Source organism: Spermophilus citellus (genome assembly GCF_964194105.1).
Source record: "Spermophilus citellus genome assembly, chromosome: 11".
NCBI classification, from domain to species: domain Eukaryota; kingdom Metazoa; phylum Chordata; class Mammalia; order Rodentia; family Sciuridae; genus Spermophilus; species Spermophilus citellus.
In genome coordinates this window covers 108831762-108851293 of record NC_138192.1, presented here as the reverse complement: position 1 = coordinate 108851293, position 19532 = coordinate 108831762, and the positions used below count along the sequence as shown (strand labels likewise).

At 38.3% G+C, this 19532-nt stretch overlaps 1 protein-coding gene across 2 annotated transcripts; it reads left to right on the top strand.

Moving 5' to 3' along the window:
• Window positions 1–17897, top strand: IDH1 (isocitrate dehydrogenase (NADP(+)) 1). 2 transcript variants are annotated; one of them, XM_081262503.1, is made up of 10 exons: window positions 1–158; window positions 1218–1287; window positions 3673–3810; window positions 6219–6510; window positions 8902–9007; window positions 10251–10428; window positions 11570–11721; window positions 14232–14372; window positions 15214–15376; window positions 16969–17897. In XM_081262503.1, exons 3-10 carry the CDS (start codon window positions 3689–3691, stop codon window positions 17057–17059), a joined length of 1245 nt encoding a protein of 414 aa, XP_081118629.1. In that variant the 5' UTR covers window positions 1–158; window positions 1218–1287; window positions 3673–3688; the 3' UTR covers window positions 17060–17897. The 2 variants fall into 2 exon arrangements, with proteins under 2 accessions (XP_081118629.1, XP_081118630.1); XM_081262504.1 differs by lacking the exon at window positions 1–158 and adding an exon at window positions 571–1118.
• Window positions 17898–19532: the final 1635 nt, after the last annotated feature.

Below are 19532 nucleotides of genomic sequence, written 5' to 3'. Positions count from 1 at the left end.
AAAGCCCTGACCCGCCCACTGGTCTCTGGATCTGTACAGAGGTGGTGTCACAGGCTGAAACAGCTGGGCCCAGTGAGGATTGCCTGTGTGTGCGTGTGAGTTTGAGCGTGTGAATAACTGGCGCCTCCGGCTGCTCGCCAACGTACCTTCCCCTGCAGGTAACCTCAGGCTTCGAGGGGCGGCCCAGGACCCTGGCTGCTGTGGGAGGCTTTAATTCATAAAAGGCTGGAATGTGGAAAAGAAAGAAAGCTCAGGTCTTGGCTATGGAGGGAGGAACTTAGCGGCAAGGCCTAAGTTCAAGTAGGGACAAATCCAGGTATTCAGCATGGAAAAGGGAAAAAAGGAAGAAGAGGGTGCTGGAGGTAGGGAAACCTGCTCTTGGGCATGGGAGGAAGAAATTGGGCGCTGAGGAAGTTGGATGCAGTGACAAGTGGAAGACCAGATCTGCATACGGAAAGGAAAATCTTGCTGTAGGAGGTTTCAAAGATGCATAGAAGACCGTCTTGGATATAATAGGAAGAAAACATGCGACAGTGGGGAACTGGGTGCAAAGAAGGGTGTAAGCTGAGGACTTGGGCGTGGACAGCGAACTCAGGCTGCGAGGGACTGGCAGTGGCACATAGGCTGCGTCCGCCTGGGGGCGCGAGGGGGCGGAGCTCTGGTTTGGATCCGAAGACTGTTCCCTAGGACACCCCGGGGCGCGGTGGGGGTCGGGAAAGCATTCCTCCCTTGAGACGGGATTTCAAGTTCTAGGAGGGCGTTACTCCGCCAGCTCCAAGTGTCTGGGTGTTAAAGGTCCCGGCACCCGATAGGGAACATCAGGAGTGGAAATCTGGAAAGAGGAACCCGTCCAGATTCCGTTGGAGCCCTCTTGCACAAAGTCCACAGGGACATCTGCAAGCTCACAGCGTCACCCGAGGACGTACAAACCCCTAGGCCAGCTAACAGACTACGGACCAGGGACACACCCTCGGACGCACCCTCAGATGTGTGCACGCAGAAAGATTTGTACTCCCTCGACCTTTATTTGGAAGGTGGACGTGGACCCAAAGCTGCCCTTTGCTCCTCTGGATACTCAGCACTGTACTTTAAACCAGATAAATCAGGCAGCCTAACTGGTATTTAAAACAGCTAAATCCTCCTGACATGTGTGTGTGTGTGTGTGTGTGTGTGTGTGTGTTTTAAGACTTTCTATTCCCGGTTTTGTTGTGTTTTAGGAGATAAACTGCAGTTGAGTCCACAAGATTGAGAGGAGTTGGTGTGACTAGAAGTCCGTTCACTGTAAAGGTGAGAATTCATAATTTCTCTTCTTCTGTACTTTCTTTGATGTGGCCATCCTGCCTTTAATTAGTCTGGAGGGCAAGCTAAGGTACTGCAATGGAATGAGTCAAGAATATTTCCAATGATAAATTGAAACCGCTTTATTTCTTTTAGCCTGATCTGCAAGAGACTATATTTGGCCAGCAATTATTGTAGTTCTTAAACATAGCCTTTAAAAGTTGGCTAAAAATTTGAGGTTAACAAAAATAAAATAGAGCAAGTGGCTCTTTTTACTTGAACTACCCTGTATTATTATTCCAAGTTTGTTTTCTGGAATTACACTAGTATGTCAGGAGATTGGAATTCAACTACCTTCAGATTAAATAAATGAACTGGTGGCTGTTCATTTATTGGGCTTGAAACAGCCCTTCTTTCAGAAGTTGGGGTTGGATGGAGACAGAAAATCAGAGAGGTACAAGAATTCAGTGAATCCAGTGAGATCTAAAGCCCAGGGCATTAAAATCAAATCCAGAAGAAACACACTAATGCCTTACATTGTAGTAACAATAATGCTTTGTTGTTGTTGTTGTTGAAAGGTGGTAAAAATTTAATACATAATTAATGCAGGGAAAACTTAAAATGTTCAGTAATGCATTATAACACATAGAAAAATTATTGCAGAGAGTATGTTTGCATTCACTGAGAAGGAAACTAAAAAAAAAAAAAAAAAACTGTTCCTTAGTTTTGACATTTTAAGTACAGAGTCTGATCTATTAACTGTATTTGCCATCAAGGAAAAATAGCCCAGTCATAACTATTGCATAATACTGTGTAAGAACATGGCCATGAAAATGTACTATCAAAACCAAGATAAGCTTGCTGCTGCTTTTATTTGTTATGTTTTAAAGCAAAGACAGGTATGAAAGTAGGATTAAGCATGACAGATTCATACACTTAAAGCTATACTATAAAATGTTCTTGAAATTACTGATAGAAGTAATTAACTCATCCACAAGTTTGCTCATTTCTTTTATTCTAGTTGAGTTCTAAGTTCCCTGGTAAGATATAGGGAGCCTCCTAAATACTAATAAGCAGGAATCTAGAACTACAAATTTGAGAAGTGAAAGTGTGCCTGGGGTTGGGATTATATCCTCATTTATCACAAGAAACTAAGGTTTACAGCTTACTAAGTATTATAATTTTTTATTTAAAGGCCAAAATGCTTTAGCTCAACTGTTCAAGAGAGACTGTTTTTCAGCTTCTGATCTAATCTTCTTATTTATTTTTGTATTTATTTTTTTTTTCAATTGATTTATCCTGACTTTTCAGTCCTCACTCTAACTTAAGGGGTTAAAAGTAATTTGCAGTTGTGTTGCTGGGCAAAGTTTCTATTAAAGTGTCATGAGAAGGAACAGATTCTTTTAGCAGGCTCAAGGCCTGTGTCTCTTCGGGAACGAGCATAAACCATGGTCTTCTTTGAAGGCTCACAGTTTCATTTCTTCCAAAGGATCCAGCTTTGTCCTTTATGGGATTATATTAATTGGTATTTTGTACCCCCACATGCCATTTTTTAAAGGGCCATGCCTCCCTAAAACAATGCTGTTTCCCCCATCCCACCCACTAGCAACTTATCCTCGCCTGTGAAGGGCCAGAGGAACCATGGAGGAGTTAGGATACTGAAGAACAAGACAGGGACATACTTGGGTCCTGGGCAGGGGACCTTTCCTATTCAGATTTCTCTAATTGAGAAGTCACTTTTGTATTTAGCTTCACATCTCTGAAGCCTGTGTTGTCTCTAGGAAAGCAGAGTTCTACCAGGAATTCTTTATCTTGCACAGTTCCACCAGGAATTCTTTGTCTTGCACTTCTGAAGTTATCTGGAATATGGGTCATAAGAACCAGTTGAATCTCCTCAATGGTAGTTATTTTCACCAAAACAGCCTTTTAGGAGAAATACTAGCACTTGCCGTTCTGCTCATCTTCTGGGCCCAATAAAATGAGGAATTGAATTGGATAAATATGTTCAAATAGGATGATATTGTGAAAATAATCTCATTTCATAAGACAAACCAATAGTTGAGAATAGTGATTGCATTATTAAGGACATGTACAAGGTCAGACACCCCTACTCTTTTGCAAGGTGGCCTTGGGCAAAGCTAGTTTTCTCTAAAGGTAAAATGGTTAAACAATTTCCATCTTATAGGGCTGACACAAACCACATATAAAGAACACAACACAATGCTTTATACAGAGAAAATTCTCAATTCTGATGGTAAATATAATTGTTATTTGCTTTGCATGTAAGAACTATTATGAACTGTTCTTTTAGTAGTCACGAGATTGTTTATATTTCATTTCCACTTTATAATGAAATAATGACAAGGCATATATCCAATCTGTTCTTCTTTTTAGATTTATTGAAGTAAAAATGTCCCAAAAAATCCATGGCGGTTCTGTGGTAGAGATGCAAGGAGATGAAATGACACGAATCATTTGGGAACTGATTAAAGAAAAACTCATTTTTCCTTATGTGGAATTGGATCTGCATAGGTAAATGAATTATTCCTCCATGAAGCTAGCAGATTCAGAAAGTTTAATCTAAGTTATTTCAGGGTGCAATTAGCTTTTAAAAATAGATGTAGCCATGTTTTGTGAACAAGGCTTAAATATACCTAATGAACCTTCTAATTTAACATTCTAGTAGAAAAACTGGATTTATCATTATCTAGAACTCAAGAATCATAAGGGGAACAAATTTTGAGGGCTTTCTTACCTTGATTCCAGTGATGGTTTTATTTGTAATAAATCAGTGCCCACGAGTAGCACAATGTATTACTTGAGGAAGAGAAAAAAACGAGAGGATGTAAGAAACAGTAAACTAAATTTTATCCTTTCAATCTCAATTTTCTATCATTCTCTTAATCAGTCAGTGGATGTTTCCTTTTCATTCTTGACCTTTCGCCCTTTCATACAGCTGTTGCGCTGAAAGAACCCTCATGGTTCTCTGAGACACCCACCTCAAACCCCAGTTCCCTTAGGTCATCTTTGTCTCTTTGCCCCGTCTTTACAGTGTTTGGGGGCAGATGTGAAAGTATGTTCGTAATTCTCTCATTTTTTCTTTGTGTCTTTTATAAGCGGCTCTTATTTTTGAACATTCAAACTAAGTAGAGGCAGAATGTTTAAAAAGGTGAAGTGGCTAAAGCCTGGTATAGTACAATATAGAGCAACACGTTTCAGACAAATTGTTGGCAACTATTAAGTGTCTGCCTCCATCCAGAAGTATTCAGAATGTGTCCTGAGGACCCGTTAACTTGCTTTGGTTTAGACTTTCATTTCTCATGCTGTCATTAGACGCCCTTTTTAATTGTTCTAAAATTAAGCTGCTGATAATGTCTGTATTGCAGCCACCGTGTGGTGTAAAGACTGTGCTTGTAGGAGTCCACCAAACATACAGGGAACAGAGCATAAAAACAGTTTCCAAGTGGGTTGAAGAAGCATTTCAAAATCTCTCTCCTGTTTCAGAACTTTACACGACATTATGTGAACTTGCAGGGGTTTACAGGGTCCAGAATAATAATGCTAGCCTCTTTAGTATAGACTCATAAGGCCTTTTAAAGGGGTGTCTTTATGCCTAGGCAGAAAAAAAAAGTCAGTGGCTACAAACTAAAGAATTCTTGCAAGTTCAAATAAGTTTTAAGTTGTTCCAAAATTGCTGTTATTTCTGCTTCTTTTTGAAAGAAGTATAGTGATTGATTGTTTTTTATTTTGTTTTTGTTGTTGTTGTTTTTATGAAGACTCAGTAGTGGTCCTGGCTATTTATTTCTTCTTTTTGTTTAGAAATGTTAAGGGAAGCAGAAAATCCACTAATTTTCTGGTAGATTCTTCTGATGAGAATCATACCTAGGAACATGAAAACTGTGGCCATCCTTCTTGTGGAGTTGGGATTAGACGTTGTCTATATTCAGCATTTTCTACACAGGAAGATAAGAAAGTATATGGCTTTGTTAGATTTATGTGAATTATCTAAAGTTGAAGCATTAGACATTTATTTATTTGCGAATCAATCAAGATTGCTATTTCTGTGTTTGCATCAGCAGTTGGGATATCCAAGGAAAGAAGATGTAAAAACTAAGAACAGAAATCTAGAGACTATTCGGTTTAGCAATTTTTGAGAGCTGAAAAACTTTAAATTCTTAGAGAACAAAATAAGTTATTCTATTATTTTGTTTTTACTACTTTCCATAAAATCATGTTTTTGTGTTCCATGAACAGCCAACATTTATTCAGCTCTGAATGACCCGCAGTATGGGTGTTGGTGTACGTTGAGCTAAAACTTTCTGGTACATGTGAAACTGTTGATGGGTTCTACTACTTGTCCAATAAACTGCAGGCTTGTTTCCAGAACATAGAGACTTGCCCAAGAATTAGGGGAAGGTTCACCTTATGACTAACTGGCATAAATGAAGCAGTCATTAGCATTTTTTGCACAACAGTAATCTCTATACCCTTCACCACTTTAATGTCAGAATACAAAACATCCTTTAAGCCTTCCACCCCTTTATTTTTCAAGCACAATATTTACTAAGGGAAAATTAGGTGGTGCTTAGGTTTAACTTGTATGCTAATTATATGGAGGGAAGCCATGCCAAAGGGTTGTTCACGTGTTGTTATTGCCTCAAGATGGTGAAAAATAGGGGGCAATTTGGTAGAGTTCGTTGTTTTCCATTCAATTTCCGGATAGACAGCTGCCCACTAGCCTAGTCCTCTTGACTCTTTACTTCCTTCTTGAATTGTCAGTCATCTTCTATGTTTAAGGTACATCAGTGCTAAAACTTGACAGATTTAGGTGTCTTTGAGGCCTTTATCTTCTGCATAGCAACCTCTGCCTGTCACCAGTGGGGTCATGGATTATAACTTATTCATTTTCCTGAAATATTGATACTTTTTTCCTTTTCTAGCTATGACTTAGGCATAGAGAATCGTGATGCCACCAATGACCAGGTCACCAAGGATGCTGCAGAAGCTATAAAGAAGTATAATGTTGGCATCAAATGTGCTACTATCACCCCTGACGAGAAGAGGGTTGAGGAGTTCAAGTTGAAGCAAATGTGGAAATCACCAAATGGCACTATCCGAAATATTCTGGGTGGCACTGTTTTCAGGGAAGCAATTATCTGCAAAAATATCCCACGACTTGTGAGTGGATGGATAAAACCCATCATCATAGGCCGTCATGCTTATGGGGACCAAGTAAGTCATTTGGGCATAATTTCCCATATATTTTTACATGACCCAGCAATTCTGGTTTATATGGGTTTTATCCTTATCTTTTGGTGTCTACACCCATTAAGCAAAGTTGCAAAATTTAGAAATTCTAGTATGTATAGCTGTATATTTACCCACATTTAGATAGAGGTAAATACAGATAAACTTAATGTAGATACCCATCTCAACACATGATTTTTGCCAAACATGTTTTTTTCTTTCTTTATCCTTTTGTTAGTTATATCACACAATGGTCAATTATTTTTTAATTTTTTTTATTTTTTAGTAGTATCATATGATCCAACCAGAGCAGTGGTTTTCAATGCTGGCTGCATAATAAGATCCACTTATGAATGATTCATTGGTTTGGTTTGGTTTAGCTTTACCTTTTTGGGTTTTGTCTAATATCTGAGTCCCATCTCCACCAGCTGAAATCTGAATTCAGGCTTTTGAATCAGTTCCACAAGTGATTCTAATGTACAGATAGAGTTGAGAACCACCAAATATGATATTAAACATGATAACTGGCTTAGTATTCAAAAGCAATCTAGTTAGAACATTCTTTCCTACTTGAAAAACAAAAATGGATTCTGTGTTTCTATACAAATAGACTCATTGCCAAGTGAAGCAGAAAAGCTGCCAATTAAACAAATTCCAAATTGTGTTGAGACAGGTTTCAGATTTTCATAGAAAGAAGCTTATGTCTTACAAGAACCTTAAAAACAGGAATTCCCTAATGCTAAAATCCAAAATCCGCACTTCTATGTAGTTATCCCTATAAACAGTGTGGCCAGGGAAGATGTTTCTGGGGATAGGGTTGCCAGCTCAGTCCCCAAGGAGTCGGTTAACTTTGTTCCACCCCATGGCTCATACTGTCCCTTCATCCTGGCCAGGCCCCTCACAGGTACCAGAGTCCCAAACAAGGATGCATAGGTGGCAGTTCTTACCAATTCAGTCTGTCTTTTTTTTTTTTTTTTTAATTGTAGCATCAGTCATTTTTAATTATGGACATTCTGTTGTTTAAAGTCAAGATTAAAATTTTCAAATGCCAGGTTGATTTGCTGTGTAAATGTGCATAAACCCTATGCAAAGCATTTACAGTGCCTTGATATCTCAGTTCCTCCTTTTGAGAAATGGAAGCAAATCAGCAACCCATAGTGAATAACTTTATATGTCATAAGTGTTCTTTGTAGAGTAGATATTTAATCTTTTTTGTTATCTGAATGCTCTTTTACCTACTGTTAGTATTACTATAAACCTATAGGTGTGGTTGGTGCTTGTTAATTCCTAACTCCAAGTCTCCCAATTAACCCAAGTCTTTGAGTAAGGTTCAGTGCACGAATGACTTGTGAATACCTCATGTGTACCAGGCACATTTCTCCACTGGAATGGCTTATGCTCATGAGGAAGGTGAACAGGATTTTTGGGGGGTTCATCAACTGTCACAGCAGCTTCCAGATGATTTTTTTCATGTGGACAAGTGATAACTGGAACGACTGAGCCCTGAAAGTCTAAGTAAGGATCCCAAGTCTCTGGACTCAGGATGCATTATTTACATTATATCACACTGACATCTTTGTAAGATTGATGTGAGAATCAAATGAGATCATCTTAAAGCATTTGATACATAGTAAGGACAAAGCATCAGCTCTATCATCATTTTCAGCACAAGTAGTATTATAATCCTCCCTGCAAGAGAGCTTCCTCAGCCTGTAGGCCAGGTCGTATCTCTTCATCACCCTGCAGCATTTTTATTGATTTATTGGTTTATGACTCTTTCTGACATTTGAAAAACTCTCTGTCACTTCTCACTTAGTATTGTCTTTATTAGGTTGGTAAGCTTCCTAAAGAAAGTATCTTGTGTTATTCTCTATGTTCTCTGTATCAGTGCCCATGAAACTGTCACATACATGGTAGCCTTCTAATAAATACTGACTGACTTTTTAATGTGCACTACCACTAACTAAAGGAACTCTGGACTATCTTCGTTTCTATCTCTTTAAAGATCTGCCAGATGTGGTGGCCTGTAATCCCAGCAACTCAGGAGGCTAAGGCAGTAGGATCCCAAGTTCAAGGCCAGCCTCAGCAACTTGGGAGACCCTGTCTCAGAGTAATTAAATAAAAAAGACTGGGAATGTAGTTCAGTGGTTATGCACTCCTGAATTCAATCCCTAATAACAAACAAACAAACAAAAAGGACAAGCTATATTCTCTTGTTTATCTTGGTGTCCTCTTGTGCTCATGTGTGTTTCTCTGTCTCTCTGTCTCTCTGTCTCTCTCTCTCTCAGATATATATATATATATATATTTCATTATAATTCCTATTGGGATATTTTTTCTTTTCTTAATACCTTTTCCTTTTTCCTACTTATATAGTATAGAGCAACTGATTTTGTTGTTCCTGGGCCTGGAAAAGTAGAGATAACCTACACACCAAGTGATGGAACCCAGAAGGTGACATACCTGGTACATAACTTTGAAGGTATGTATGAGTCCATCATAAGCTATGTTTTTCTTTTTTTTTTAAACAAATGATTTAGAAGGGGTTAGGCACTTAACTGGAAATGCATATAGGCAATGACAAGGAGACATTTATGCATTTGTCTTAAAATATGGAGGGAAGATTGGCAGGAATATCTTATGCACAAATGGTATAAATTAAACATTAATAGCCCCAAATCATCTGTCATGCAATCCTGCCCTTTGCTCTGGTGGGGTTGCATTATTTGCTAATATTTTCTCCTTGCCCTTCTGGGAATTTATCCTGTGAAAGTGAAACATTTGTTTTTTTGACTTTTCTTCCCTGGCAGCTTCAAAGTTTCATTAGGGCAATCCCACCCAAAAGTTGTTGAAAGTACTCATTTAAACAAACAAATTTAAAAATTTTTTAAAATTTAAACAAACAAATTTTTAAAAAAGATAACACCTATATATCTTTTTTTTTTCCTTACCTCCTTTAAATAATGTCATCTTAATAGAATCTATTTCTGTGAGTTTCAGCACCCTGGGAGTTGGTATGGGTTCAAGTTTCAGTAATAACAGAGTTCAACTAATAAAAGTTGTGAAACACGAATGATTACATGTAGTGTAATTATTTCCACCAATTGCAGTAGGCATGCTCAGTATCCTTCTGGAAATTACAAGAATTTTCATTTAGTATTTAAAATGTAAATATCTCTCAATAATTATGGGCTGAGTACACCCTTAAGTTCAAAATACATGTTGGAAATTGTTAAAGTACATAAAAAACAAATTCAAAATTATGTGCCCATTTGTGAGTATATTTCTGTCACATTCGTAGGTTTTTTAAAATTTTTTTTAGTTGTTGATAGACTTTTATTTTATTTATTTTTATATGCAGTGCTGAGAATCGAACCCAGTGCCTCACACATGCCAGGCAAGTGTGCTACCACTGAGCCACAGCCACAGCCCCCATATTAGTAGTTTTTGGTATTTCAGTATCTTTGGGATCCTGAAGACCATATGTTTTTCTTATTTCCGTGGCCCTTCTAAAATAAGTTAGACTATTCTTATCTATAACTGATTTTCATCCTATCCTGTCCCACGAAAACTCCTGAACTGTTCAGTTTGGAAGACTGCCAGGGACTTGAAGTCTAGGCTCAGCCAGGGGAGCCAAGAATTGGTATTTTGGTTGTGGAGATTCCTTTAACCTCGTTCCAGCTATCCCACGTTTACTTTCTTTTTTCTCTCATTGCTCCCTGCAGCGGGTGGTGGAGTTGCCATGGGAATGTACAATGAAGACAAGTCAATTGAAGATTTTGCACACAGTTCCTTCCAAATGGCTCTGTCTAAGGGTTGGCCTTTGTATCTGAGCACCAAAAACACTATTCTAAAGAAATATGATGGACGCTTTAAAGACATCTTTCAGGAGATATATGACAAGTAACTGCCATTCTTTATTCCTTTTTCTTTCTTTTGTTTCCAAGTAAGCTGGCATTTATGGTATAGAATTTGCATTTCCTTATCCCTTTGATTCTGTGACAAATCAAGTGAAAATCTTCAATAATCCTTAAATTAGATAAGAGCAAAACTAAGATTTAGCAGGAGTGAAATAAAACCACTCTAAATTGCTTTTGGAAAATAAACATGTTCTTAAAAAAGGGCCCATCCTTAATTTTTCACAGAGCCAGGATTGTTTAGTATTTGACTAAAGTACCTTGTTAGTGATAGAAAGTTCTGATTTGTCAAATATGTCAGTTTATGATTCAGGCCCATTTTCTTCTTTCTAAAAATCATTGTAATGATTGAAACTCTACCTTACATGGTCTTTTGAACTTAAGTATAAATTTGTAACAACCTCGGGCCCAACAACCTGTGAGGTGAGCCTGTGTTAACTCTTCAGTTCAGATGCAGATTTTTCTGGATAAAAAAAAAATCTTTCCAAAGGCATTTTGATTCCTCTTCCAACTATCCATCTGTACCAAGCCTAGAAACTGTCCCATAGTACATCTAGTTTCCTGAATGATATCATGTCATTAGAATATCTTTTATTCCCTTTGTTATATTATTTTTTCTTTTCAGCACCAGGATTGAACCCAAGGGTGCTTTACTAATAACCTATATCCCCAGCCCTTTTTATTTTTTATTTTGAGACAAGGTCTTGCTAAGTTGCTGAGGGTCTTGCTAAATTGCTGAGAAGTTGCAATCCTCCTGCCTAAGCCTCCTGGGTTGCTAGAATTACAGGAATAGACCACTATACTCAGCTTCCTTTGCTACATTCTTAAAAGAATCTGAGTGTCAAGAATATGATCAGTACTATATTGAAAATTAGAAATTAAAGCAATAGTTGGGACAGCCTACTGTATCACACCTTTCCTGCAAGGTGTGACAGGTGGCCAAATTGGGGTTTCATAGCCAGAGAATGCTTGAGCAGAGATTTAGCCTGTGTTAGAGTCCCACATTCGTGCTCCGTCTACTGAAAAGGCTGCTCCCTGTCCCCTTCCAAGCCTTTGGGAGAAGCAGATGACAGCCCTGAAAAGCCAACTTCTTTTTTAATTGTTCTAATTTTTCTCTTGTTTCTTAGGCAGTACAAATCCAAATTTGAAGCCCAAAAGATCTGGTATGAGCATAGGCTCATCGATGACATGGTGGCTCAAGCTATGAAATCAGAGGGAGGCTTCATCTGGGCCTGTAAAAACTATGATGGTGATGTGCAGTCAGACTCTGTGGCCCAAGGTAAGGAGCCAGAGCAGCAGGTGGAGGTGGATGGAGCCTGCTAGCCCTGAAGTCATTCCATGGTAGATCTATAGTTTGGGAAGAGGGATTTCGTAGTCCTTAGTTGTAAAACCATGAAATACTAGTGCTACAAAGCACCCAGACCCATCATTCATTTTCTGACACATAAAGAAATTAAGTTTAGATGGGGAAGTGAATTATTCAAGGTCACAGAGGAAATAAGCAGGGGTTTGACACTGCTGGCTCCAGCCTTAGGTTAAACTCACCTCATCCTTTTTTCCCACTTGAAGTTTTAAAACCTCCAACAGGCAGCCAACTACCTGGTCCAGAAGTCACCCTTTTCCTGCATTCATTTTCCCTCTGGTGATATTATGAAAACCAAGTGTACTCAGGCAAGGAGGAGCAATAAAGTGAGTGGCCTGGGTTGTTGGGCAACTGTGAGCAATATCTCTAGGAGCTCATTCACCTGGCAACAGGTCCTGATCGTGCTCCTACTGCCAGCCTTGAATCAGGCTGCTTTGTTACTGTGTGTGTGTGTGTGTGTGTGTGTGTGTGTGTGTGTGTATGTGTGTGTGTGTATAAATATATATATATATATATATATATATACATATATATATAATACATATATATATATATGTGTGTGTGTGTGTTTATGTCTGTGTGTGTGTGTGTGTATATTTTTTTAAATTTAAGTTTACTGCTTAGCTTTTAACAAAGGGGATTGTACAAAGAAATATTGAGCAAAGTAGTCCAGGGCTATTCACAGAAATTCCAGGAACCAGATACTTCATGCCAGGGGAATTGGCCAAATCAACAGAAATATTCCTTTCCCTGTTTTCCTCAGCACCAAGGTGCTGCTCAGTTTCAGCTACTCTTGGTAGCTGTAGGAACTTGACTCTCCCCAGATGAATGTTTGCATAGGCTTTAATTATGTTTATTTTCTCCCAGGAAGTACTACTTTTTCTCTTTGAAAGTTAAACATCTCTAATCAGTTTGAAAATCAGTAGACCAGCCCAAAGATTACTTTTATATCAGATAACTGAATTACACAACTCTTTACCACCACCACCCCACCCCCTCTGTCTCCAGATCCTTGGTGGTTGGTACTAAGTACATACAGAAAGGTGCACTGCTTTGTGGTGACTCCACAGAAGATGAGGAGAGCTATTCCTTGTCATCGGAGTTCTGGGAGAGGGACCCAAAGTTATTCCATTTTTAAAGGTTCTCATGGCAATAAGAAGAGAGTATCAAAATAAATATTTCAGATGTAAATGTCCAGTTATAAAAGTTTAAAGGACTATGAAGTAAGAGATCTGAAGTACCATGGGCCCTGATAAGAGACCTATTCAAGACCAGAGTCTGGTAGATCAGGTGATCTCAGCTAAATAGATGAAAACCAACCCAGCTATCTTTTTGTTCGTTCTTCTCTAGAGATACAAACTACTTCAGACTCAGGCCATTTCATTTATGTCCTCAGTTTTGACAATGGCATAAGCTTATATCCTAATATTAATAAATAGACAAATTCACCATGGTATGGTCCTGAATTCTCTAATCAACTTAATTTGAGTATCTATGAAACCTCAAAGAAATACAGTGATATGGAAGGAACTATTAATTCCACACAGAAATTTCTTAACTGGGCTTAAAGATGACCAAAAACTAAAATGAAATTAGAGTAGATCCACTTGATCTCTGCCCACACAAAAGTAGCCATTTGTTTATTTATTGGAAGTTTACATTATTAACTTAATGAGAACTCATAGGTGGTGGCACAAATGGAGAAAGGGTCCCTTGAATTCAAGTGAAAAAGTGTACATAAAAAAAATAAGTGAATTAACTTAACTGCTGGAATATGGTTCTCTGAATAGGAAACCATGGAAGAGAATTTTTTGTTGAGGGTATTACAGAGAACAAGGAAGAGCAATTAGAATGTTCTTGGATCTAACCCATCCTATATTCATGAGCCTTTTTCCCATCCCCATGAGTTTATAGTAAATTGAAGGCAGGAGACAACTCTTTAATCCTTATTTCCTCAGAATAGCAGAGTATCTGCATATAATAACAACAAGATATTGAGCTCTTACTGTGCAGATATTTTTCTAAGAAATATGAATATATATTCTCAAATTATATGTACATTCATCTAATCCCACAACAACACAGTAAAGTAGGTCCTTTTATTATTCTCATTTTATAGGTAGGAAAACTGAGTCACAGCAGATATGAAGCCACAGAATAGGGTGAAAAACAGGCAGTCAGACCCCAAACCCTCCATCATGAAGCAGGTACCAAAGATAAGTGAGAAACAGCTCAGCTTCTCCAGATCCTTTGACTCTGAGATCTGGATACTTCATTTTCTGAAAGGCAGAGGAGCTACCAATGACTCCATGTGCTCATGCTTACTTTGCTTACCAAGACCTGACAAGATTGAGTCTTTTGCTCTCAATGCTGAGAGACCAGTCTTCTCGCAGATGGACCAGTACTTAATGCTCTGCCACCTACAGGCTATGGCTCCCTTGGCATGATGACTAGTGTGCTGATTTGTCCAGATGGCAAGACAGTAGAAGCAGAGGCTGCCCATGGGACAGTAACACGCCACTACCGCATGTACCAGAAAGGACAGGAGACGTCCACCAATCCTATTGGTAAGATGGTGTCTACTCCTACATCAATTTCTGACAAGAGAGTGTTCTCCAAAGGAGATCTCCAGAGGAACTTAACTGCTGGAGTATGGTTCTCTGGAATATAGCACATTCCTTAGGCTACTCAGTGTTTTGTGTGAAAAGTCATCAGCAAGTAGCTAATGTATTCTACTAATAGGAGCTATTTTAACATGCTTAATAATGTTCTGAAAATATGCTTTTCTATTTTGTAGAAGAGTATACATTACAGAAAAGAATATTATCAACAAGTGTATCAACTGTCCCTAGAGCAGTGAAATGTCACTGGAGGCTACACATCTAAAAGTCACATAGATAGATGCCTCCAACAAGGTGTCAAGGACAGCACTTTAAAAAGAGATAGCAGCCTAGAAAGAGGAGACCAATGTAGACATGTAGACAAAAGATATAGAGACCTTTTCTAAGACAGAAATGCCTTAAACATCAAGCACTAGTACCATACCATTAAAATGTAGGTGTTTTTTCCCACACTTTTTCTTAGTGCATTATAGTTGCATAATGGTGGGGTTTGTTGTTACATATTGTACGTGCACAAAATATAACAACAAAACTTGGCCAATATCACTTCATAGCACATTCCCCCTCTCTCCTCCCACCACCCACTGGTCCCTTTCCTCTGGGGTTTTGGGGTATTGGGGGGATAGTTTCTATTTGGGAAAGTATTTCCAGCTTTCCTAAAACTTCTGCCCTATATGGATATCATCTAATAAAGCCCACAACCTAAATTTTTTTAAATGTTCTATTTGGGGGAATTGTGAAAGATTTGGGAATTCTTAGACCTGGGATGACTATTTCTCTTTTTTAGCTTCCATTTTTGCCTGGACCAGAGGGTTAGCCCACAGGGCAAAGCTGGATAACAATAATGAACTTGGCATCTTTGCAAAGGCTTTGGAAGAAGTCTGCATTGAGACCATTGAGGCTGGCTTTATGACCAAGGACTTGGCTGCTTGCATTAAAGGTCTACCCAAGTAAGTATAAGATGCCCTGAACTCTGTGGTCAGATTGCCATTTACCCTCACCAGCCTCAAAACACCAGTGTTTTTTGTAATTATGTAAATTGATATTCATCATCCTTTTTAGGGGTCAGTAGACATTATCTATGTAGTGTCAGACAGTAAACATTTCAGATTGTGTATGTGTATGTGGGGGGGGTGGTTCTGGTGATTGAACTCAAGAATGCTCCATCATTGAGCTATATCTTTAGGATGTTTTTTTTTTTGTTGTTTTTTTTTTTTTTTTTTTTTTTCCTTTGGCAGGGTCTTACTAAGTTGCCCAGGCTAACCTTGAATTTGTGATCCTCCTGCCTCAATCTTCTGGTAGCTGGGCTTACAAGCATATGCCACCAAGCCCAGCTACATTTTAGTTTGTGGGACATACAGTCTTTTGAGAACTATGCAAATACTAAACTTGGCATCTACTGTTGTGGCAGGAAGGTGGTCATAGATAATACAAAGATGCATAGATACAGCAACTTGCCAATTATACTTTTGTGTACAAAACCAGACTACAGGCTATATTTGTTCTATGGCTGGGCTATAATTTGCTGATCTAGTTAACAATAATTGAATGAACAACTTATCTAATTTTAAGAAAATGATAGTCAATTAGGAAAAAAGGGAACTCAGAGTCTAGCTAATTCCATCCCATTATTTTCTTTAATTTACAAATGAGACAAATAAGTAGCACAAGTATAAGATGTTCATTGATTACCATCACTTCCTTAAGTTCCACTAACCTTCAGTACAGTGGAACTTACTGTGCATTGATTGCTTGGGCTTTTCTGAGGACATGGTAACCAGTATTCCATTGCATTAGCTGCTAATCAGATAACTCTCTCAAAGTCAGAGTTAGTTACCAGGACTCATCTTAAGAAATTTTAGAAAAAATTAACACTAATACCAAGTCCCAACTGGTATATCCTCAGAGATTTCAGTACACCCCAATAAAATGCATATACTCAATCACTGCAAATTTCTTAACTTGAATTTCCATCGAGGATACAATGTTTGAAATGTTCCAATCTGTATAGTATATGTAGTATCTATAGGATCTTTGCAGCCTATTTGATGGGCGTGTACCAGCAGGATTATGTCAGTTAGTCCATTCTTTTTTGTTTTTCTTAAATAAAACACTGATGAAAACAAGAGCATTTAAGCTTTTTTAAGAACATGTAACAGTGAATGGGAATGTAGGTAAAGGCATGGCTATACTCTCAACAGGTTTTGTTATTTCTAAGAATTAAGGAGTAGGATGAGTCTGCTCTCATTGATTAGTCTAAACTGAAACTTTTGATAGTTTCAACCTCAAAGCTACATGGCATGGAACCTACTGTGAATGTTTATGCTTGAGCCTCCACTGCAGGATGCCCAAGACTGGGTCAGCCCTGTGAACTGGAAACATAGTCATTGTCTGTATTCTTGTAGCTTGGTAACATTAATCGGTTGACTTCTAGAAATAGATAGAATACTATGTTAAGTAGTGTTTTTAGGATTTTTTCTCTACCTCCTACTATATTAGAAACAAACTAAATTTCCATCTTTTCTTTTTTCTCTCCTTTTAGCGTACAGCGTTCTGACTACTTGAATACCTTTGAGTTCATGGACAAACTTGGAGAAAACTTGAAGATAAAACTAGCTCAAGCCAAACTTTAATTTCATGTCTGGGCTTAGGAGGATAAGTGGTCTTGGTAACTAGGTCCACAAGTTTACATTTTTTTGTATTACACTCACAGGTTAAAACAAAATCAATTTTATAATTTGTTTGTAAGCTGGAGTTGATCTTTTCTATAAGTTTACACCCTTTTTCTTATATATACAGTAATTGCCACCTTCCTGAACGTGGCAGGGAACTCTTTTTAAATTGTGTTTTATTTTCTAGAAGCAGCCTAGGAGTTACTTTCATATTCAGTGTTATTCCTTCACATGTTCCAATATAAATGACCAAAATCAAGAGTGCTCAAAAGGGTTAACAATAGCCACAGTATTGTTCCCTAAAATCTGTATAATATAGTACTTTACTCCCTTCCCCTGTTGTCCATGACTGTGGGCACTGGGAATTTTGGTGTTACAGATGTCCCAGTATGTGAGGTAGCTACACATTGAACTTGCACATGACTAGAACAAAGAATGTAAGTGTAACTAAAACATGTTGAAGTCACTGCAGTCATTTTTTTCAAGAGCACAGTGAATGTGTCCAAAGTGCTAAACACTTTTGAGGACACTGGAGAGTTCAGAATGCAAAATAAATACTTCCTAGAGGTTTATCTTCTGTATTTGTCTTTTCTTCCTCCTCCTCTGGCCTGAGGATTTTGCTACCCTACATAGCATTTTATCCACGTGCAATAATGTAAGCTGTACCTTTTTTGGACTTCTCCTGGCCTGTTTCATTTGTTTTATATAAATGTGATTTCTCAGAGGTTAATATTAAACACTATTCTAGTCCAGTCTTCATCTGAACTGTTAATTTTAATTAAAATCAAGTGCTAATGACTCTTTTCTGGGTTTTTATTTATGCTTATGCCCAGCACATTATGCCTCCTTGCCATAGGGATTTGATCTGGGGTTGGGGGGGGGGAGGGGGAAATCTCTGCTCTCAAGAATTAACTGGGGGGGAGGGGGGATGGATAAGTAAACAGTGAGAGGTGGATCCCACTACATCGAGAGGAATGAGAATGGCCAAAGGTCATTACTAAAGGAGTAATTAGACAATAGATTCTGTCCATGCACTGCTGAGGAGTTCAGGCATTATCTTAAAGGTTAGTAGGGAGCCAATGAAGCCTTTTAAGGAGGAAGGGACCTGATTATATTTTCATTTTTAAAAGTAGCACTTAGGGCAGCTCTTTAAAAAGAATAGGTGATGAGGGGTAGAATGGTGGGCACATGGAGAGAGGAACACCTTCTGGGAGGCTGTTGGATTACTGCAGGCGGGAAACAGTTAAGACCCAGCTGGAGCAGTGGCACTGAGAACTGGATGAAGCCCTGAGATAAGTTGAATGAATGGGTACTGGCAGGGCACATGGGGGCTGAGGGAGAAAAACAAGTCGAGGAGGCTTCCCTAGCTTACCATACTTAGAGAAAGGCTGTCCATATCCTAGCATCTTTGAGAGGGAGGCCCTGTGAGGTTTTGCACTCTCATGCCTCAGAATTCAGTAAGCTGGGGTGGATATCTCTTGGCTATTTCCTGGCAAGCTTGGAGTCAGGCCACAGACACTTCCTTAGCATACCCTCTTGTAGGCCCAATAACACATGGAGTTTTTCAGACTCCTGTGGGGTAGAGCTAACTCAAGATGTACATTTGACCAAGTTTCCTCAGTGCTACCCTTGAGGTACACCCCAATCTAAGCTCAAGAGCCTTGAACAGAATATCATTAAGCAGGTAAGGCCCTATGTCTTGGGCAATTTATCTCCAGTCAAACTGAAGTTAGAAGGCAAGGCACATGAGCTCTCTTGAGGGATGAGGGAATGGGATATCCATTCTTCTCATACAATCAACTATGTCACTCAGGCAATAGGAAAAAAAGCATTGCATCCAGATAAAACTATTCAAAAAATAGGCAATAAATGTTTTCATCTCCCATACAGATTTTTTTTAAGTTTTTATAACTATAGTTATGAATAAGATTCTACAAAATTTAGAATTAACATGCCATGATATTTTGTTTGGCTTTGAGAGCATTGTAAACTGGTAAGTTATTTTTTGGCTAGTATTTGTTCCAATATAGAGATATACCAACAAATCAATTTTAACATTAACGCTTCTAAATCTTTTTTTGTTTAATAGTATAAATTTGGATTAGAAGGACAAGGAACATTAGTTCTTTTACATAATTCTCTACTTGCATTTAATTCTCACTGAAGTCTTAAGAGATTGTACAACTGTTTTTAATTAGAAACCAGAAAATTAGACTGATTAACTTAGAGTTGGAGCTGATATTCCCTTAAAGCCCCTTGATGTCCAACAAACTGGTGAAACTTAAGTTCCTTCATATTATTGAACCTTTGGCCTTTCAAATTACTTCAACATTTAAAGTTTACATCTAAAAAATATTGTCAAATAAAATATATTTGCACTCTCCTTCTCATCTAAGCCACCATAACTTTTAGAGGACCCAGTTCCCCTTCCATT

What these genes read in the sequence shown, in the direction of transcription:
- IDH1 (XM_081262503.1), top strand. Translation starts at nt 3,689, where the DNA reads ATGTCCCAAAAAATCCATGGCGGTTCTGTGGTAGAGATGCAAGGAGAT. An exon ending in TTTCAGGAGATATATGACAA is followed by an intron (nt 10,429 to 11,569) that starts GTAACTGCCATT and finishes CTTGTTTCTTAG; the next exon opens with GCAGTACAAATCCAAATTTG. An exon ending in TGCATTAAAGGTCTACCCAA is followed by an intron (nt 15,377 to 16,968) that starts GTAAGTATAAGA and finishes CTCTCCTTTTAG; the next exon opens with CGTACAGCGTTCTGACTACT.